This window comes from Prenolepis imparis, unplaced genomic scaffold (assembly GCF_030444845.1).
Source record: "Prenolepis imparis isolate NDT839.2.m4 unplaced genomic scaffold, iyPreImpa1.0 SCAF_4, whole genome shotgun sequence".
Classification (NCBI taxonomy): domain Eukaryota; kingdom Metazoa; phylum Arthropoda; class Insecta; order Hymenoptera; family Formicidae; genus Prenolepis; species Prenolepis imparis.
Window position 1 is genome coordinate 10,621,576 of NW_028141162.1, and position 19,962 is coordinate 10,641,537.

At 33.0% G+C, this 19,962-nt stretch overlaps 5 protein-coding genes across 9 annotated transcripts in view; 4 read left to right on the forward strand and 1 right to left on the reverse strand.

Moving 5' to 3' along the window:
* The window catches only part of L (zinc finger protein Lobe), a 77,567-nt gene extending 74,882 nt beyond the window's left edge, over positions 1–2,685 (forward strand). The window contains exons 10-11 of one of the 2 annotated variants that reach the window (XM_083035401.1): positions 314–538; positions 917–2,685. In XM_083035401.1, coding sequence (XP_082891527.1) covers positions 314–538; positions 917–1,276 — 585 coding nt within the window. In that variant the 3' untranslated portion in view covers positions 1,277–2,685. The remainder of the gene's footprint in view (positions 1–313; positions 539–916) is intronic. The other variant, XM_083035402.1, reaches the window with a different exon arrangement.
* A 464-nt stretch (positions 2,686–3,149) lies between these two features.
* LOC145934716 (regulation of nuclear pre-mRNA domain-containing protein 1B) lies at positions 3,150–7,572 on the forward strand. The gene is made up of 6 exons (XM_083035403.1): positions 3,150–3,502; positions 4,229–4,533; positions 4,795–4,929; positions 5,471–5,746; positions 6,015–6,165; positions 7,089–7,572. The coding sequence occupies exons 1-5, from the start codon at positions 3,352–3,354 to the stop codon at positions 6,162–6,164; spliced, it is 1,017 nt and encodes a 338-aa protein (XP_082891529.1). The 5' UTR covers positions 3,150–3,351; the 3' UTR covers position 6,165; positions 7,089–7,572.
* A 202-nt stretch (positions 7,573–7,774) lies between these two features.
* On the reverse strand, positions 7,775–9,153 carry Cnep1r2 (CTD nuclear envelope phosphatase 1 regulatory subunit 2). Of its 2 annotated transcripts, XM_083035656.1 has the most exons (5): positions 8,997–9,153; positions 8,711–8,782; positions 8,334–8,468; positions 8,069–8,255; positions 7,775–7,915 (listed from the first exon to the last, which is right to left on the reverse strand). In XM_083035656.1, the coding sequence occupies exons 1-4, from the start codon at positions 9,022–9,024 to the stop codon at positions 8,098–8,100; spliced, it is 393 nt and encodes a 130-aa protein (XP_082891782.1). In that variant the 5' UTR covers positions 9,025–9,153; the 3' UTR covers positions 7,775–7,915; positions 8,069–8,097. The 2 variants fall into 2 exon arrangements, with proteins under 2 accessions (XP_082891782.1, XP_082891781.1); XM_083035655.1 differs by lacking the exon at positions 7,775–7,915 and having other exon boundaries at positions 7,947–8,255.
* Positions 9,154–10,135: 982 nt separating this feature from the next.
* Positions 10,136–17,487, forward strand: LOC145935431 (uncharacterized). Of its 3 annotated transcripts, none has more exons than XM_083036770.1 (12): positions 10,136–10,199; positions 10,581–10,963; positions 11,198–11,267; positions 11,525–11,798; positions 13,502–13,703; positions 13,946–14,172; positions 14,387–14,679; positions 14,944–15,780; positions 16,257–16,364; positions 16,454–16,555; positions 16,816–17,101; positions 17,372–17,487. In XM_083036770.1, exons 2-12 carry the CDS (start codon positions 10,906–10,908, stop codon positions 17,444–17,446), a joined length of 2,532 nt encoding a protein of 843 aa, XP_082892896.1. In that variant the 5' UTR covers positions 10,136–10,199; positions 10,581–10,905; the 3' UTR covers positions 17,447–17,487. The 3 variants fall into 3 exon arrangements, with proteins under 3 accessions (XP_082892896.1, XP_082892899.1, XP_082892897.1); XM_083036773.1 differs by having other exon boundaries at positions 10,142–10,779; positions 10,917–10,963; XM_083036771.1 differs by having other exon boundaries at positions 10,142–10,963; positions 11,546–11,798.
* Positions 17,376–19,185, forward strand: LOC145935437 (uncharacterized). Its single transcript, XM_083036787.1, has 4 exons — positions 17,376–17,500; positions 17,600–17,755; positions 17,953–18,174; positions 18,385–19,185. The coding sequence occupies exons 2-4, from the start codon at positions 17,609–17,611 to the stop codon at positions 18,871–18,873; spliced, it is 858 nt and encodes a 285-aa protein (XP_082892913.1). The 5' UTR covers positions 17,376–17,500; positions 17,600–17,608; the 3' UTR covers positions 18,874–19,185.
* Positions 19,186–19,962: the final 777 nt, after the last annotated feature.

Below are 19,962 nucleotides of genomic sequence, written 5' to 3' on the forward strand. Positions count from 1 at the left end.
TAATTCAAGATTACATTCGATAAAGCTTTAATATTCTAATTTTTTCTCTTGTTAAAATAATAAAATTTGAAATTTAGAAAGGAATTTTGCAGGATTCCTGTGAAAATTGCAATATTTCTTTTTTACGATCTCTGACAATCTTTTTTTATTTTTTTTTAAGATTATATTGTTCTCACAAAATCATATCTTTATTAAAAATATTAAAGTATTTTATTTAAAATATTACAGTACTTTATTTAAAATATTAAAAGTAAGGCTTGAAATATACAGAAATAAAACGGGGGCTAATTTAAAATAAAATTAAAATTATCAGGTATCATTTCCAACGGAAGCCAAAATTCAACAACACGTAAGAAAGGAACATCTGGAAACATCTAGGAGAGCTTCCTTGGAAGCCTTGCGATGCCATTTGTGCTCATTTGAGGCCGCCAGTCCTATGCAATTGCAAATTCATTTAATAGAGCATACTTTTGTTGGCTGCGCTGCGTTCAGTTGTTACCTCTGCCAATCGCTCTTCACAACTCCTATTGGTCTTCAGGTATTTTAATCGCTAATATATCTCAAATGCAAAATAGCACTATTATATGATAAGCGGAAAACGTAAATTCTTAAAAAGGAACACTTGAACAAGTTCGAAAGCAGCACGAAGTAGATGGTTTTTTTTTTGTTTCTTCATTAAGATTAATGAATTTCTCAATATCCTGTGTTTCATAAGATTTAATATAAATTATATTAATAATATAGATTAATAAATAATATAAGATTAATAGATAAATAGATAATGTAGATTCATATATGAATAAGATTTAATTTTTCATTTAAATCAGCGTCTTTTCGTGCTCCAAACAGAACAAAAATAAAAGCAATTTATTATTTCGTTTCCTCTCTGTTCGAATAAAAGTACGTTTGTTTGCAGAGTCACTTGCTACAGGAACACGGCCTGAGCGCGCGACCTTACGATTGTCCCAAGTGCACGCTCAAGTTCTTCTTCAGCGCGGAGCTGGACCATCACATACTGACCTTCCATCGTTCGAGGGACGAGAATCATCCTTCGTCGGCCGAGAACGCTCGCGAGATGAAGAATCACGAATCCGACGGCGGTGTAACAGTGAAGGAGGAAGTGAGGCAAGGTGGCAAGGAAGAGGGGGAGGAAGAGGAGGAAGTGAATGTGGACGATCAGATAGGACAGGAGGAACACGAGGAAGCTAAACGAGAGGAACAGAAGTTGAAGACGGAAGTGGATTTCGAGACGACGTCCAACAAAATGGAATCGTGACTTCCTTCGATTAACATTACATTTCGTTCCGATCTAGGATTACTTGATTATTGAGGAATTCGTTAGCCAATATATATACGATATATTTGCGAAATAAAGTTCGATACACATACACACACATATACACGCAGTATTAATTAGGAGTATTATCGAGAAAGATTCGTAATTATTCCAGATGGTTAGTTTTTTACATATTAATAAATAAAACTTTAATATATAAGATTGCGCGATGCCTTTTTCAGATAGAAGAATCGTTAGTATCTTGTTTATCCTCAAATTCTTATATATCAGTTTGAAATTTGGAAATTAAGTATTCGTGTTTTCACGAAACATTTTGTTCGCGTTATTAAGTTTGACGAGAGTATACATCTTATTGTTTCGAGCAGGCATGTTCGATCTTAGAATCTTAATTATAGGAATAAAATATAGAAGTTAAGTTCTTTCTTTCATTTCCTTCGTCAAAAATTGATGAAGCTGCCTACTTTATCAAAGTTGGCCCAATTGCTAAAATTAACACATCTTAAATGTATATGCACTTATATGCACATATATAAATTTATAAATACTGTTAATTTTACGTTATATAACGTAATTATGTTAATATTTAAACTTCAAGAGAAAAGAGAAAGAAAAGCGAGATGCAAGTCAAATCTTAGATATTGATGCACGACTTTATTTTAAATTTGTTGTAAACGTGAGAGATTTTGATTTGTCTTGAGATTATTTTCACTGATCTATGCTAAGGAGAGATCTGTGAATGAGATAAATACAAACGTATAATTCGATTATAATGAAATCATGGAAAAGTTTTAAATCAACTGTATATATTATAAATGATATATTTCTCTAATTAGTACAACATATTTATAATGTTGAATTTTCATATTAAACTTGCAATCTTCTTTTTTGCAATTAGTAATCAATTACGTTTTGTATTAAACTCATTGAAATGATTATTTCTGTCACAAACAAATCTTGTAAATATTCTACAAATATATATATATATATATATATATAATAGAAGAAATACTATTAAATGTTCTATCAATTTATATGTTAATGATGCATATGTGTGATGAAGTTATTAATACAGTCAATTTTCTCTATTTTAATCTTATTGCAGGCAAGAGAAAAATTTTAATGCAAAAGAAAACTGATCGAATAGAGAAGGGAATAAATGTTCTAGAAAGAGGAAATGGACTGTATTTAAAAAGAGATGCAATAACCTGTCCATTAGGCATAGCGATAATTCTGTATGAAATAAATTATTGTTTCAAATCATACGTACTGTATATAATAAACTTGTCCATTTTAGCCATCCGAGATAATATTATATACGAATAAATTATTGTTCTAAATCGGATTGTTACGTCTTATCTTGTCAAACTATATTTTACTTACATGTATCAGCAATTACTTTTATATATATATATATATAGCCATAGATATATTACATAATATAATAATACTAATATAATATTTTATTTAATAATATAATATTATAATATATGGATATATAGTATCTATGTTTTTAGCGCGCGAATGACAGACGAATTAAAAACAGCTGTTTTTCGTTCAAACTGACAGTACATCACACGCGAATGAAAGAGTACTCATACTCATGTATGAATGATTTTTTCAATTCAGTCAACAGAGCGGCAGCGTATCACACGCAGAAAGAATCGTACATATATCTATTGATCAATGACATTTCTCAAATCTCGAAAGCGTCTCCATCTAGAGCAGGATCAGGAAACCACGAGACATTCTCGATCGATCTTTTTATCGACGCAGAGAGAGAGAGTTTCATCTTAGTTGCCCGAGTATCCGCATCTCACAGCGCTTCGCGCATGCGCTTCTCCATCGTAAACTTACACCGGATTCAGCTGTTGTGCAGTATTCGTGTAAACTGTAGACGTATGTCGCGTTGCGCGTTGCGCGCGACTCTCGTTAAGCCACGGAAGAGTCTGAGATAAACCTTTGAGAGGAGAGAGAGGCCCGGGCCCGAAGTTGTACCGAGATCACAGGAGGAGGAGGAGGAGGATCCCGGCTACCTCGCTGACCAAGTCGACGCGATGACGGGGTTCACGGAGAGCGCCCTGGTCAAACGGCTGATGGATCTGAACCCATCGCAGCAGAGCATCCAAACGCTCTCGCTCTGGCTGATACATCACAGAAAACACCATCCGACCATCGTAAAGATCTGGTTCAAGGAGTTGTGCAAAGGTACGATCTTCTGCCACATCCCCGATGCGAGCTTCCTAATTGTTTTTCCCTACCGCTGGCTCGAAAAGACAATGCTCGAGTTCGACAACGTGGTAGATCGTCTCCTCGAGACAACGAGGTCGTCGCCCAAGTTCGACGAATTTTATCGAAGCTTTTAGGTTATACAATTGCACTACATAACTGTAGAAATTTAAGATTATGTAGCGCAACTTCAATTATGCACCGCGAATTTGTATACCGCGTTGTCTCGTGGCTTAAAAAGTTATTATCTCCATATAATATAATATAGGTAGTTTCGATGAACTTGATGAATAAGCGACGCTCGCCTTGTTTACCTTTCACTCGTTGGACAATAAAGATTGAGCGATCCATTTAAAATATTAAATTTTTAAACGATATATTTCCTAAAATATTTGTGATATTGTCGAAAAAAAATATATATATATTTAATATCGTATCTTTTTGTCAAATGAGATAATGGCAGTGATACAATAATGCTCATTGAAGCGAATGATAGTAGCAATGTATTTGAATTTACTATGAGACTGTAAGAGATATATCTAAATGAGAATTTCAAAAATGCAAATTTGTGATTATAATTAGAATACATTATACAGACTAAATGATAGAGATATGGATTCTTATTTATATGCATACTCTTTTTATATAGCAATTGATAGTATGTGTGTACATAAATTTAACAATTTTCTGCATACATTTTTACAGTGAAGGACAATCGCAAATTAATGTTTATGTATCTGGCAAATGATGTCATCCAAAATAGCAAGAAGAAAGGACCAGAGTTTGGAAAGGAATTCGCAACAGTCTTACCAAAAGCATTTGAGCACATGAAAGGTTTCGATGAAAAGACGAGGGACCGATTAAACAGGTTATTACAAATCTGGGAAGAGAGAGGAGTTTACGACAAAACACAGATAGCGGAGTTTAAAGGAGCTTTCGTAAATTCAGAGAAGGATTCTGTGGGACCGCCACAAAAAAAGAAAGCAAAAATTGAAATAGAAAAAGTAAAGGTATGTACTCTTTTAAATTTTATATATAAAAGTTTTCTAGTATAGTATATAATTAAAACTTTCAATTTGAAAATAATTACATATCGAAAGCATAATTTGTATAGAAACACAATAGGATTTATTTAATGTTTGTAACACAATATATATTCTATAAAAATAATCTTAATTTCTGGAATACTTTTCAAACAGTAATTTATAATTATGATGAATAAAGTATTCTATGATGAGTAAAAAAAACTGATATGCACTTGTTGTTTGCAGAAAGAAAAAAAGGAGAAGAAAAAATCAGAGACCGAAGTCGAAGTGGATGGCACCAAAGAGCTTCATGTGACATTAAGCCCACGAACTCCCGCCGGCGATCCACCGGAAACCGAGGAACTCATCAAAGCCTTAATGGTTAATTTTATTAATTATACAAGCAACAATCATGATGCGGAATTTGTATCGTTAGCAATAAAATATTTTATTCATATGAAAGTACATGTTGAATCCATGAGGCATATCAGTAGACGCTTTGACAACTCTGACACATCCACCCTGTTGATTTTGTCTGTTTTATTTGGTTGTGTTAGCGGCTTAGTTTTTTTCTTGTTCCGAGTAAAATTTGTATATCCTTTTTCTCTTTAATTTCTTGAGAACTTTGTAACTCAAGTGGATGCTGATTTTTAGTAATTGATCGATGTTTTGCTTCTCGGTATAAAAATATCACACTCGCTATTTCTTTTTTGATGTGCCATAGTTTTTTTATAAACCTATTTTTTTTATTAATCGCAGTATGTATTATACCGTATATTTTGCTTGTTTTCACATGAATAGAATATGTTGTATGTAAATGTAGCAACACAGTGAAGATTTTTCCGTCAACTACGGCGAGTATTTGAAAGATTTACAAAATGTTATTTTATACTACAGACTAATGCTTTCTGTGCTTTTTCAGGATCTGGAAAATACCGCGTCCTCGGATGCAGGTGTTAGGGAACGAATCGCATCTTTGCCACCAGAAGTCTCGGAGGTCTCGCTGCTCGCAAATCTCGCCGATCGAACGGCCGCGGATCAGTTGAGCGCCGCAGTGAACGAGGCCGCCGCTCTTCTAGCCGACTACAATGGACGGTTGCAAGCCGAAATGGAGGACAGAAGGAGATTACTGACGATGCTACGAGACTACACTTTGGCGCAGAGGCAACTACTTCAGCAGGCGCAAAGCACCTTAGAAGTATAACTATACTATTTTCTTTTCTTATTGTTCGCATAAACTTAGCAGTAACAGTATAAGACTTATGTAAAATCTAGAACATGTTCTTTGCATTGTAGACATTTTGTTTTGTTATATTTATATTACAATTTATTCGCTAAAAATATACTGCTATTCATAAAAAAAAATGCATAAAGCAAATCAGAGTTATTAGTTTACTTAAATTGCATTAATAACAAGAATTTTTACAAGTTTTACTATATTACAGTTATTCTATTTTTATTTATAGGACTATAAAGAAAAGCTTAAGAAGGTATGTGCGGTTCGATCGGAGGTGAAGTCTCATATTTCGAATCTTCCTGATTTAACGCAATTGCCCGACGTGACTGGCGGCCTGGCACCTCTTCCTTCCGCCGGGGATCTGTTTTCCCTGCACTAGTGTAAGTTTATGACGCGAGCAACGTTTATATATAGTTTATCACTTTTGTTTGCGTGAATAGACGAAAATTTGAGATCCGTTGTACGAAAGATTTATATGACGACGATGATGAAGGTCATCAGATATCGAAAGAGTAATAATCGTCGATTATATCTTTGTACTGTGGAATATTTGATAAATCTGATATATATACATAACGAGAAGCCCCATACGTATATGAGCGCAAAGTATGTGAAACGGAAAAATATTAATAAATAAAACGAGACTGGTGTTATTAAATTATACTGAATGATAGTGAATACAAATGTGAATATCTGAATGATAAAGAATTACTACATACGACAAAAAAATTTGCATTGTAATTCTAAATTTTATATTTTAACTGACGAGTCGTTCAACTCCTTTTTGAATCCTTTTTCGCAAAACGGTGTACTACATGGCGGTCAACGTAAATACATTTTTACTAGATGACTCGCGCGAAAAATCCTATGTATAATAACATGGCGTGTAAACGATAACAATGTTCCTGTAGCGCAATGCGGCAATATCCGAAAAACTAAAAAAAAAATTATATATATATATATACAATATATTTCGTAAAATTCTAATACCATTTATTCTGTATTTGAAATTGTACCGTAAACTGATTTGTTTCTCGAATTGATTATACAGTATAAATATGCTGTATACGCGCATCATCGAATCTATTGTGCATATTACGAAAAATCGTAAAATACTTATAAATAAAATTAACAGGATCCAAGAGATACTTCTAAAGTTAAATCACATGAAAAATGTACAACGCATTTTACAAAACCACGCAAAATTCATATAACGGGCTAGCCGCGCCTTTCCGCTGAGTTGGTGTGATAAGAGCATCTTATACATTTACAATAGAACTACTCCTCATTCTGAATTTTTCAGATCAGAGAAGAAAGAAGATCCAAAATAGAGATATTCTACTATATTTTTAAAAACCATTACGTCTTGCCAGACTCTGATCAGACCTCTGTATAATTGTTATAGGGACATTTTATTACGTATTTTTCAATTATGTAATCATTGTTTATCAGCAGTATATATATAAGATAATACTTCGAGGACGGGGTAACATCACATGTATATACGCTATAGTTTAGTATGATTTTTCTTAGAACTGACGAAACGCGCATTCTTAAATATCCGATTGTAAACGAACGGTAATCCGTGTAGATTATAATGTAACTATTTTAAAAAAACAAATTGCGTGATTGTGCATATAAAAAAAAAGAAAAATATTGTAATATGCAAAATATTATTAAGAATAAATGTTTTGATCGTTATATACATTGCGACTTTCAAATTTTTACGTTCAATAAAAGTAAAATGTATATTTTCAGAAAATTTTTAAAATCCCAAATACAAAAATTTATAAAATTACATTATTAATGTAATAAATAAGTTTATCTCTAATAGATCTGTAATACAATTATTGATTTAAACTACATTTGAAATATAATTATTGTATATTACATATTAAAATACAGTGATTGAGAATACATTGATAAATTCAACATATATTAACGTTATTAAGTATACTATAAAGAATAAATCGTTTTTTTTTTTCTTTTTTTCTGCATCATGATGAGTAGGTTTGATTATTATATATTTCTCTAGATATATTTTACAAATTATTAAAGATGTTGGAAAATAGTTTAAAATATATATAGCGTAACACCATACATGTTGAATATATGTATAAGCTATATGCACTGTAAAGAATCATATAGATATTATAGATAATTCAACAGAATTCTAATAAGTCTTAAAATATACAAAAGTCATAATCTTAGAATCTTGTAATATGAAAAAAATCAAAATATATGTTCACAAAAATCACAATATATATATATAGTAACATTTACATATTTATTTATAGGTAGAAACAGTTTTTTTAAGTCTCGTGAGGATGCGAAGATCTAGTGGGCTTCAAAATCAACTTTCCAGTATCGTCACAACTCATGTTAAAATCACCAAGCACACTTCTGGCTCGCTGAGTTATAATACTGGGTGCTATCACTCGTCTATGTACTCCCATCATAAATAATATCACTGCAATAATAATTTCTTGACACGACAGTGATACAAACTTATGTAAAAAATATAAACAGACATAATTTCTATACTTGCCTAAAATTATACTAGCCATTGTGAAGAATGGATGATTGCATAAACTCTGTGTAAAGGATACTGCTGATGTATTGGGATCTGTCAGCCAATGCCAGGCACCAATAGCGGTACAGATAGAGATCAAGCCCAACAACACTGCAAGAATATCAAAGTATATATTATTAAAGCGATCAGCAAGAGAAAGAATTACAAGGGAATACAATAAATTTCTAATTGATTTTAGTAAAACAATTCATTGAATATAATCAGGACATTAAAATATTATACAAGTTACGAGTCAAAAAATATTTGTTACGTCTTAGTAATTATAAATAGATTGCTATTATAGTTTCTAAATAAAATCTTCAATAAGCGCATAGCAAAATTAAAGAACATACTTCTCCATCGCGTGGTAGCTGGTTGTAGACTAGCAATAACTTCAGTAAGTCGCCTTTCAAAAGCTTTCAGATCTGAAAGTATAGAAAGGAATTAAACTTGAGAGGGAGATAACCTCGAAATTACCGGATCATTTGTCGAAGAATCGGTCAAATAACATCAATAATTGGACGTGATTAAACTTTCTCTCTCAATTCGTAATCTTTAATTTAACATCGTAAATTAATAAGTCACGATTGTTGATGTATAAAGTAACGTTATCTTTTTTTTAACGTGTAAGTATTTTACCTTCGCACACTGTTTGGTCCAGCGACATGACTGTTTATCGAATCAAATTCATCTGTCCGAAGAGATCAGAAAAAATATACACGATAATTGAGAGCAATTCATATTTGTGTCAGTACAGCTGTACAGCGACGAATAAATTCTTGAAATAATCGATTTATCTCTCGCAAATCTTCGTTCGATAATATATCGATAATATATCGATAATCTTCAAAATTATGATCGTACAGTATTCTACAGTGTTATCTCTTATATAATGATAAAAATAGAAGGAGAGAGAAAGAAAGAGGGAGGGAGAAAGATTGGAAAGAATTAATAGAATGTTGTTTTATAAAATTAAATATAAATTTTGTAAAAATTTATCAAAAATATAAATTTTGTGTAAACATTACATTTCTTTGACCCGATACACAGTTATTTACACACACACACACACACACACACACCACACACACTATTCTTAGATAATATAAAAACAGGAAGAGAATTTAAAAATCATTAAACTATATAATCTGTATAATCATTAATTTTGCGCGCGCGATAATTATTGTAAAATATATTTAAATTTACAGAGTAAAAAAATTTCTTCATTTCTTTTTATTAAATTCTAACTAGCAGTACTCTTTCTTCTTTCATATCTCGATTAGTTTCCTCATCCTATTTCATCATCGAACATAAAGTAATATTGAACATAAAATATACTTAATAATACAAATCATACATTTTTCAATTTATTTTTGTTAACTATCTCCGCAGCGCGGCAAATCGATAGCGGAAGCTCATCGCGGGCGCGTCAAACGGGAATGTGATCTCTGACCGCGAAACTGGAGGTCATTATCCCTTATCGTAAATACGGTCAATATTATCGACCCTGAGGAGACACTACCGTACAAGGGAGCGAGACTCGCGGCGCCGATAGTTCCTATGGAAACGCGCGATCGAATCGCGACACCCATTCGCGTCGGCTTCTTCGGCACAACGACGTTTGTCCAGGTCGTACCAGGTGAACCCTAGTCAGTCGCACGGTCCCTGCCGCAGTCTCACAAATGCTCACATGCCGTGAAGCCGCGGTACCATTGCTAAGTCCGGAGAACTAATTGTTTGCGCGACGTCGGATTAATTTCGGATTATCCACGATTAGCCGCGCATTTTTTTTTCTCGCAATTTTATTGTAAAACTCAGAACGACGAGAGATCCCGCATGATGGTTGGTGTGTTGGTTGACACAATCGAGTTAGAATAAACTGTTAGAATAATTTCTAACTAATGGAAAAATCGATTTGTGCAAAATTTTCGACGGTGTATATTTGAAGAATTTGATGACAACTTAATGATCGAAATATTGGAAGAAAATAGAAGGGTTTTAAAATTGAATCTCGCATTATTTTGCGATGATATCTATAGAGATTGAGAAAATCGAGAGAAAAATATAGAGAGAGACTTGATTAAAATTATTTTTTTTTTTTCTAAAATATTAAATTAAATTACAGAAATATAAAAACTTAATAATTAAAATTTTTAATGATAGACTCTAACATTTTTATATTGAATTATGATGTAATAGAAACTAATATTAAATGTTTAAAAGTGGGAAGAACGATACATCTTTTTCAGATATAAAATTGCGTTTAGAATACAAAATGATTTTACGTTAAAATATTAAAAATATATGTGAGTGGTTTTATAAAGACAATTTGGCGAACGTACATCGAGTGATACGAAATATATATTATCTAGCTCGAGGTACTACTGGGAATTTCCGCTGACGATTGCAGATTCCAGCATAGGTAGGCAATCGAAAATGGACAATTGTCATGGGTAAGGGTTTAGTTTAGGGTCTTGTTTTATCTCTTTCGTGTTGTTCATCATTGTTTTCGCGCATTAACGTCTTCCCGCGGGAATCGCGTGCGATTATGATCGGAAGAACATCACTAATCGAACAAAAGAGACTTCAATGGGCAAGGGAAAGGGGTAAGTAAACTATAACAATTAGTAATTAAACGACTATGGTGAATAGAGCTTCTACAAAGCGTTATTAAGGTTTTTATGTCAGTTGCAGCTCAAAAAAAATATTTCTTTATATTTTACATATATTATTATTATACATTGTATGCTCAGTATATTATATATATATATTTGAATCTACATATAATAAACTATGTATAAAATATATATCTACAAAATTTTTTTATATCGATTCTGTAGAAGAAATGGCTCGTCTTGGGGTTAAATGGGAACCTCTAAAACCAAGTAACAATTACCGCACCCATATTCGGTAGGTTTATTAAAATGCTTCGTCAAAAACATTGTCACATTATCATTATACATATTGATTTTTTTAATTAATTATTTTAATTATTTTATTTTATCAATAAACTCTTTTAAATCGTCTTTTGAATTCTTTTAATTTATTAATAAAATTTATTTTAGTAAATATAATTTACAATTATTTAATTTATACGTATTATAGAATTTATAGGAAGATTTAAATTTCTTTTTTCCGACGATATTTAAAACAAATCCATGACACAGCACTTACTCGAATGACGTCAGATTGTCCTTGGAAGAAATAAAGGATAAGCCTTCCGCGCAACCCCTTCGTGCGACCGGACGTTATGGAAGCACCATCAGTCTGAAAAGTCTGGAAAGTTCCGGAAATGGCAACAGCAATCTCAAGTGCCTCGACTACAACGGTGGTAGTTTGATTAATCTCCGGGACCAAATGGACGTGTCGCAAAACAGACGCAGGAGTCCCAGTTTGCCCCCGATTTTCAACAAAGAACAACAGCAGTACTTTTGCCAGCTGGTAAGCAGTCGCTCATTTGGCTAAATTATATTCAATAATATATTAGTAATATATAAATTTAGAAAATCAAAGGATATCACGATAAAATAAATTAATTAAATATTTTCGAATATATTTCTTGATAAGATAATCCTCTATAAAAATTCTTATAAAAATAAGACAAATTTTAAAAAATTTATTAGAAGAGAGTTCGATGTTTATTATTATTTATATATATAGTATATAATATATATATAATTATTTATTTATTAAAAAATATAGAATAATATCTATGACGATTTTCTGGATATATTTTAAATCATATCCTCTTCCATGGCTATTTGCCAAGACAATTATATTTCCATCTTTTATCGTGAAATTCCTTTCGACATAAAATTGGAATCGATCGGACCATGAATAACTTTGTTACATTCGATAGAGGGTTTTACTACGAATGAAAGGAATATTGCGCGTGTTATTGTCACTTGAATAATTGATCGCTCACCGCAAATTTACTTGCGTGTAGCAACAATGTACCATCGACACAGTCACATAATTGGCTAAAATAATCGAATAATTAAAGTACAGATTTATATTTATAGAACATCAAAAATTGAAGAATAAAACGAGAATTTCTTTTTTATCCTATATATTACTCGCCACGTACATAACGTTTCTTATTAAGACGTTATATAACTTTTTATTATGTGAAATGTCACAATTTTTATATGATGAAAAAATATAATATATACATATTTTTAAACAAGCAGAACGTAATTGCGTCTTCACTTGGAAAAAAAAGAGTTTTTATTTCAACTTCCTAATTCTCTAAATTCGATCATCCATTAAATTAATGACCACATCTAATCACGATTTCATAAATGAACAAGCTACACTCGATAGTACATTGCCCTCTTGCAAGGAAAAAGCAAAAGTAAGGCAGTCCGGCAAATCGATTCTTATCATGCGATTAAAGTTCAACGACCTCAAAAGGCTATACACACCTTGCTTTCCAACTTAAGAGTATAGCATACATTAAGTTCGCTTTTCACCCCTCAGTTAGAATTATTTACGACGCAAAATATATGAATTCGATTTTATCGCGGTTATTGCCCTAAAATTGTTTGAACTAAATTACTCTGAAACTGAAAACATAGCAGCTTAGATTAATCCACTTTTTTTTTAAGACTTGAAAAAATTAATCTTAATGAAAAACTAATTTTTTAAATAAATTTCTTCACTTTCAAAAAGGTGGACATTGAGTTCTTTTAATTATGCATACTACTAATTATTTTAATGTATCGATTGCAAGTATCTCTCTTTTTTAATTTAATACCAAGTTTCTTCATATAAAAAATTATGCACATGTGAGATAATTAAATAAATAAGAAATGAATTAGTTTTATGAGTATTTATCCAATTTTACTAATAAATATTACTATGCAATTGCTTTGTATTCCGCTTTTATTATATTTGTAAACAGATAAAAATAAAAAAATAAAATAAAACAAAAAGTAGATCGTGCATGATTTATATAGCATCCCGACGTCTCCGGCAGGTACGACAATAATATGCTGTCGCAATATACATATATAGGACACGCGAAAGAACATAATTCCTCACAAGGCACGAAAGCCGGAAACCTCGCAGTTGATCACGCGAGCCCGCCTCCCTTCTGTTTTTCGAGGGCGTTTTATCTAACTTACAGTCTCGTATTATTACAGGAACAACAGCGTGACTTCGGCGTAGAGGGATCGCGATACCAGTCGCAGAGGTCGCAGAAATTGGAACACCATCACCATCGGTCCAACGATCATCGCGAGGCTCGTAAAGAACCTCGTCATTACGGTTCGCCAAGCGAGGAACGCGAAGGCGAAACTTCCGGTTACGCCAGCGACTCGATCGATGTACCTCAGGCAGGGCAAAGTGAGTTCTTCTGAATTTTAGTCTCTGAAGATTATACAAATGTAAAAAGAAATACACTATTATTGACAAAATTGTTTAAAAATTTTTATAAAAGAAAATCTTAATACTTATATGTGAATGTGTGTGAGAAACATTAAAATAAATATAGATAAAGAATAGCAAAATTTCTGGATAGTATTAATTCTTGCATAATTCATTTAAGTTCTTTTATTAATAAAACTTTTATACCTTTTCAATTCGAGGAGCTCTAGCTGACGGTAAAGTAACGTCCGGAATGGAAATGACGGAAAAAACCTGGCAGAATCCTTATTGCACCACCCCGGAAAGTTCATTGCCGCCTTCGAGAAGGCTCTCACCTGGCAGACTGGGTGAATTAAACAGGCCAAGGTGGGGCAGCATCTGGGGTCAAGACGGAAGAAGCGATCCGCCGCCGCCCTCTTGGCTATCAAGATTAGGACAATCGAGTCAAGTAATGTCTACCGAAAACTTGTTGAACATCTTTGAAACTCTAAATTCTCGGAAATCACTTGAAAGTTTCGCGTCTATCTCAATTTTTATAACTCAATCCTGGGGAAACAAACACAACATATACAAACAACTGTCATATGCTATTAGACAATTTGATAATTTTTCCTTATTGATTTATTGTAAAAAAATTGCTTATCTATCTCTCTGTGATCAAGGTTTTAGTGATCAATCATGATAGTGCTAGCAGCCCAGACAGTTCGACAACTGGTTCAACCAGCTCCGACACCAACAAAGTATCTTATCTTCGGGGTCAGAATATTCCAGTAGACGCGGACATCCTACAAGAACGTGAAGCGAAACGACAAAAAGCGTTGGAATTGCAAAATGCTATTAAACAACAACTTGAAGAGAAAGATAGACAAAGAAAAGAAGAGAAAGAGCGGCGAATGAGAGAAGAAAGATTGGAAGATGAACGAATTCGACGAGAAAAAGAAAAAGAAAAGGAAAGGTAAAATAAATTGAAGTAAATAAAATACAAAAAAAATTTAAATATAAATTAGTTTAGTTAAAAAATATAAATAAAATGAGATATACAAATTCAATATATATAAATATTTCACACAGTATTACAAGTTTTTATTATATGTATAATTCTTATTATATTTTATAATAAGAATTATAAAATAATAATGTCTTTTCTTCGAGATACATTTTTTTAAAAAATATTCTTTTCTCTATAAAATTGTGAAATCACAAACTCAATTCACTATAGATTCGAAGAAGAACAACGGATATCGCGCGAGAAGGAAGCGGCAAAGCTGAAGAAGGCGCAGGTGATGCGCGAGGTACTAGAGGCTGCGGAACGACTGGCCAAAGAAGAGCGAAAGAATCGGCGGAAACGAGATGAGCACACTGATGAAGATGCTGACGTGGTGACACAGTCTTCCAAAGAAGCCAACGCGACTGTCAGCGTGGACACACGCGAAAAAGAGAATTGTCCGCAAGCACAAAAGCAAAGCACAAATTCGAGCACCGATTATCCCGTGGAGAAATCCAAAAGTCCGAAGGACGTCAAGGAGACCGATAATTATCGCGAAAGCGAGAACGACAAAGATTCGCAGAAGGACTATTCGCAATCAAATTACAAGTCGGAAGAAGCTACCCTGGATCCGAATCCAAAGTCTCTTCAGGTTCCCGTGAGCAAGGACGTAGCGATCGTGTTGAGCGGCAGACTGGAGGATCCGGAGATCCTGAGCAGGGCGAATTTGCAACTGGTGAATCTAGTGATGACACCGAGTCCGCGTAGATTCGCGGAGAACACTGCGGAGTATTTATCGCTGGGCCTTAACACGATCATGCAGAACAATGGAAGTCCTAGGAATCCGAGGAAATCCTCGAGGGACAGCGCCTCGTCGGCCCTCGTGGAGAACAGGCTGTTGACGCCCAGCAAATACAGAACTCTGGCCGGCCGGGACTTCGGCACCCAGACAGACGTAGAATCCGATATCCAGGAACTGCGGGAGAAGCTGCAGGATCAATCGATTAGGGATCAAGGTACGACGAAGGACCGGAAGGACACGACGAACGCCAGTCGAAGAAACGTTGAAAAGTGAGTCGCCATACCGCGATCTCGGTGTCGCACTTCCGGGCTTCTTATAGAGCCGAACGACGACTATATTCTTCCCTGCATGCAGTAGTATCTGCCGGTAATTATCGTCTTTTTATTTCATAGTAAATATGATTAGATGATAAGCTTGATGATCATAAAGACGCTTTCTCGCGAAATGTCTGTCGATCCGCGCGAGGAAAGTATCCAGTAAGTGAAATGTTCTTAATTATTTTTTCTAAGAAAGCGTGTACTTATATAGCGTTTGACATTTTTCTTAATTTGTGACATTATTTACGATATTATTTTTTATTATGGAGTTTCGTTCAAGTTCGCTGCTTCAAGTCTGATCTTCAATGCATCATCCGCTAAACTTGGCAAAAGCATGAATCTATTATCATCTTGCCTGGCGTAAATCGCTTTAAAAAAATTGTTAATAAAATTACGATGTCATAATGAACAATTGTAATCGTTCGAAGGTCGATCAATGTGAGTCCTGGCGAAGAAATTTCCATAAAAATGCTTCCGCGATCCAAATCACAACCCAGAACCACTCTCGATAGCAGACCGCGATGGAACGCTAATCGGTAATCTGACAAAGCTTATAGTAGCATGCTTAAACATGTTTTTAAATAATCAATCACGAATATATAAAAATAATTAAAAACACTCATAGTCCAGGTACACGATATCGAACGCAAAGTGAGAAAGACCCGCACTATCAGAGAAGATTAAAATTAAGAAGGCGGCAAGTTGAATCTAGCGATGAAGGATCTAGGTGAGAAATTTTAAAAAGTATAACAAATTATAATGTTAAATAAAAATTAAAACATGCAATTTTAAATGAGATTTTTATAAACGATAAAGGACTAGTAATATTAAAATTATATCGCTGCAAATAAATGTGAGATTAATAAATGAAGTAATATATTCCTTTTCAAAAAAGTTTTGAAATAAGACTTTTCTAAATTATTATAATACTGTTGTGTTACTTGTTGAAATCATTCATCGTTCCGAGATGACACTAATTTGTATCAGATCGCCATCCCCCGATCGCCGAAAATCGAATAATGGAAAGTTAAAGAGCCGAAACACTATCAGACGTAAAGCGAAACCCGAAAATTACGATGCCGATTTATCGATGGACAGCCTGAATTCCGTTGTGCCCCTACGAGTCGATAAAAATGGAAAGATTAATATTGAGGATCGTGCTGAGAAGATGCGATCGGATGGCACTTCTTGCAACGCGAAACGATCGGACAACGATAAATCCAATGTCTGGTGCGGACAAGAGATTTTATCCAAACTGTCATCGTTGAGAAGCGTAAGTTGCAAGCAAATAATATCATATACATCGCAATATTTTTTTTCAATCGTGAAATTTATAATTATTATAAAGCCATTAAAAATAACTAATTAAAAATAATAAAATCATGCTAAAAAAATGAATACAAAACATCTCAACGCTACGTTTACTTCTATTATTTCTACATCTGTCAATTTTAGATCGAAGATCGTAAAATTTTAAAGAAATTTTGTTTATTAATTCTTTAAGCTTGATAGATATATATATAAAGATTTAATAATTTTGCAGGGACTTTTGATGAAGCAAATCGAGTGGGACTCCGAGCGATGTCTGATCTCACCCGCTGCGTCCGAAATCTTTTAAATACCCGCAGGATTTCGTTGTTTCCTTTCGTTTTTCTTTTCGTTTGCATAGAAAGTGAGATCGAGTAGAATACAAAAGGGGTTTTTGTCGAGAAATACGTTGTTTCTTCAAGTAATGAGAGAAATTCAAAAACTCGCCTTTCTCGCATTGCAGATTTAGATAATGGCCTTTCAACTGGACGATTTGCTGAAGGACGATAAGAAGGATGCAAATTTGATACCCGATTTGAGCAAGGCGACCTGTAACTCTTACGAGGAGTTCCGACGACTCAAAGAACATTGTCCGGAGTTTAAGATCAAACCGGAAAAGGTCTGGCTCTTCTAATAACAATATATTACAAGACGAAAATTTTAAAATATATATGAACAATATGCCTTGTGTAATAATTTCACAATTATATTACAATTATATTTTGGGCTAAAAATAAAAAATCTGATTATTATTGCGGGATTTATCATGGAAATATTAGAATGCACTTGACAGTAATTAAAGAAAATTGCATAAAGGTAAAAAGAGAAGACACCAAGGTTCGCGACAAAGAATTTTCTTGGAAAGCGACCAAGAAAGAGCTCAAAGCCATCGGCAGGGAATGGATTTATGGCGATCCAGTTCCACCGGATATGAGAGAATTGGATCTGCAAGAGTTGCAACAAGTCGCCATCGATTGGCGAATGCTGACTCCCATCAGACCAAAGCTTCGTCAGGACGAAGAAATGTTTTCGAGATTGGTGAGGACTTATACAATCACACCATTCTCTTTTAAAAATATCAATATTTCTATGAAATGTAATTACTTTATCATAAAATAATTAATTTTAATTTTATATTAAAGTAATTAATTTCACAATTTTCTTAATCACGTTTATCTTAATTCTAAAAGTTTATAAAAATAAAATGCGATTTTGTTCTTAATTTTCGGATAAATCCTATGTTACAAGGTGGAGATGGGAAAATTAGAGGCGAAGACCATAATGAAAGAACGTCGCGAGTCAATAAGTCCTATTAGGCGAAATAAGAATCGCGCGGGGATAATCGAGAGTAGTGTAAAAACCTGCAGAGAATGCGGAGAGGAATATTGTTTCGGCGAATTTTGCGGAGATGTCCTCTACGATTCTTTTGTAAGAGTGACTGTTGCCATTCAGCAACCAAAGATTAAAATATCCGCGGATACCGAGGCAATAATCGCCAAAATGGAACGTAAGAAAACAAAGAAAAAAAAGAAGGGGAAGAAACGTGTCAAAAGCAAGAGCAGATCATCTAAAAAATCCGCCAGGCTTTTGGTCAATGGCAAAGCGAGAAGATCGATAACAGATCTTGAAACTAAAACTGTTAAAGCGAAAGATAGCGAAGGGCAAAATGAGAAACCGGTGAAACAATTTAAGAGAAAATGTAGCAAGTATACAAAGAAAGGCCTTTTACGTAAATAACAATATAATTATGATATTAATGAAAAAAATTTGTAAATCTGAAAATTTCTTGCGTATGCTCTAGAGATACCTCATACATGTATTTATATATGTAGATTATTCTTATTATATAAGAAGCTTCTCGAAAAATATTTAAAAGATATTGATAATTTATAAGAAACATATATAAAAATATTAATCAACGATAATTATACTTGCGGCATCTAAATCTTTAGTAATTTACTTATTAAGAAAATACTTGAATAAGATATATATTATCAATAAGAAGCGTATAAGAATATATAATTAACTAGAATGTTACAAAATTTGGTGCCATTTATCTCCTTATATCATATATTATTTAATAAACTGCAATTAAAAAATTCGATTTAAATTATAATATGAAATTAATTTACACAAATAGATTTTTGATCAAACAAGATAAATCTTTTATGAACGTTAAAGATTTTATATGTGATGTTGACCCAATAAGCGAGATTAATTTGAAATGCGAGACACAAAAAATATTCATAAAATTTATATTACACTTAGAACAACACAAGCGCGCGACATTCTTCGGTTTTATATGAAAAAAAATATTTTTAAAAAATAGTATAAAGTTTTAAACTTGATTAATATTTTTTTACAGAAATCAACCGATTAAAGAATTAATTTGCTAATTAAATTTTAAAATAAAAATATGTTACAGAAATTAAAATAATAATGTAAATAATATAATAACTTTATATATGCTAAAAACACAAAGTATATATACAATAAGAATATAAAAATATAAATAAACGAAAGGCTGGACGCCAATAAATGGGGTACCAACAATAATGCTGCTTTTATACCTAAAATTTTTTGACATCGCGACGTTACCGCTTTTTTTTAATTCTTACTAAATATTCAATATATTAAAATATTGAATTTACATTGCAAATTATTTCTACGACACGTCCAACTGTAAATCTTAAACCAATCTTAATTCTTAAATTAATCGCTTTCAGGAAGGAATATCACACTTTTCAAAAAATTGATATTACTTTTCCTTAGAACGATTCAATTTACATCTATTTAATAGCCAGTTTCAAATATATCAAGAAAATG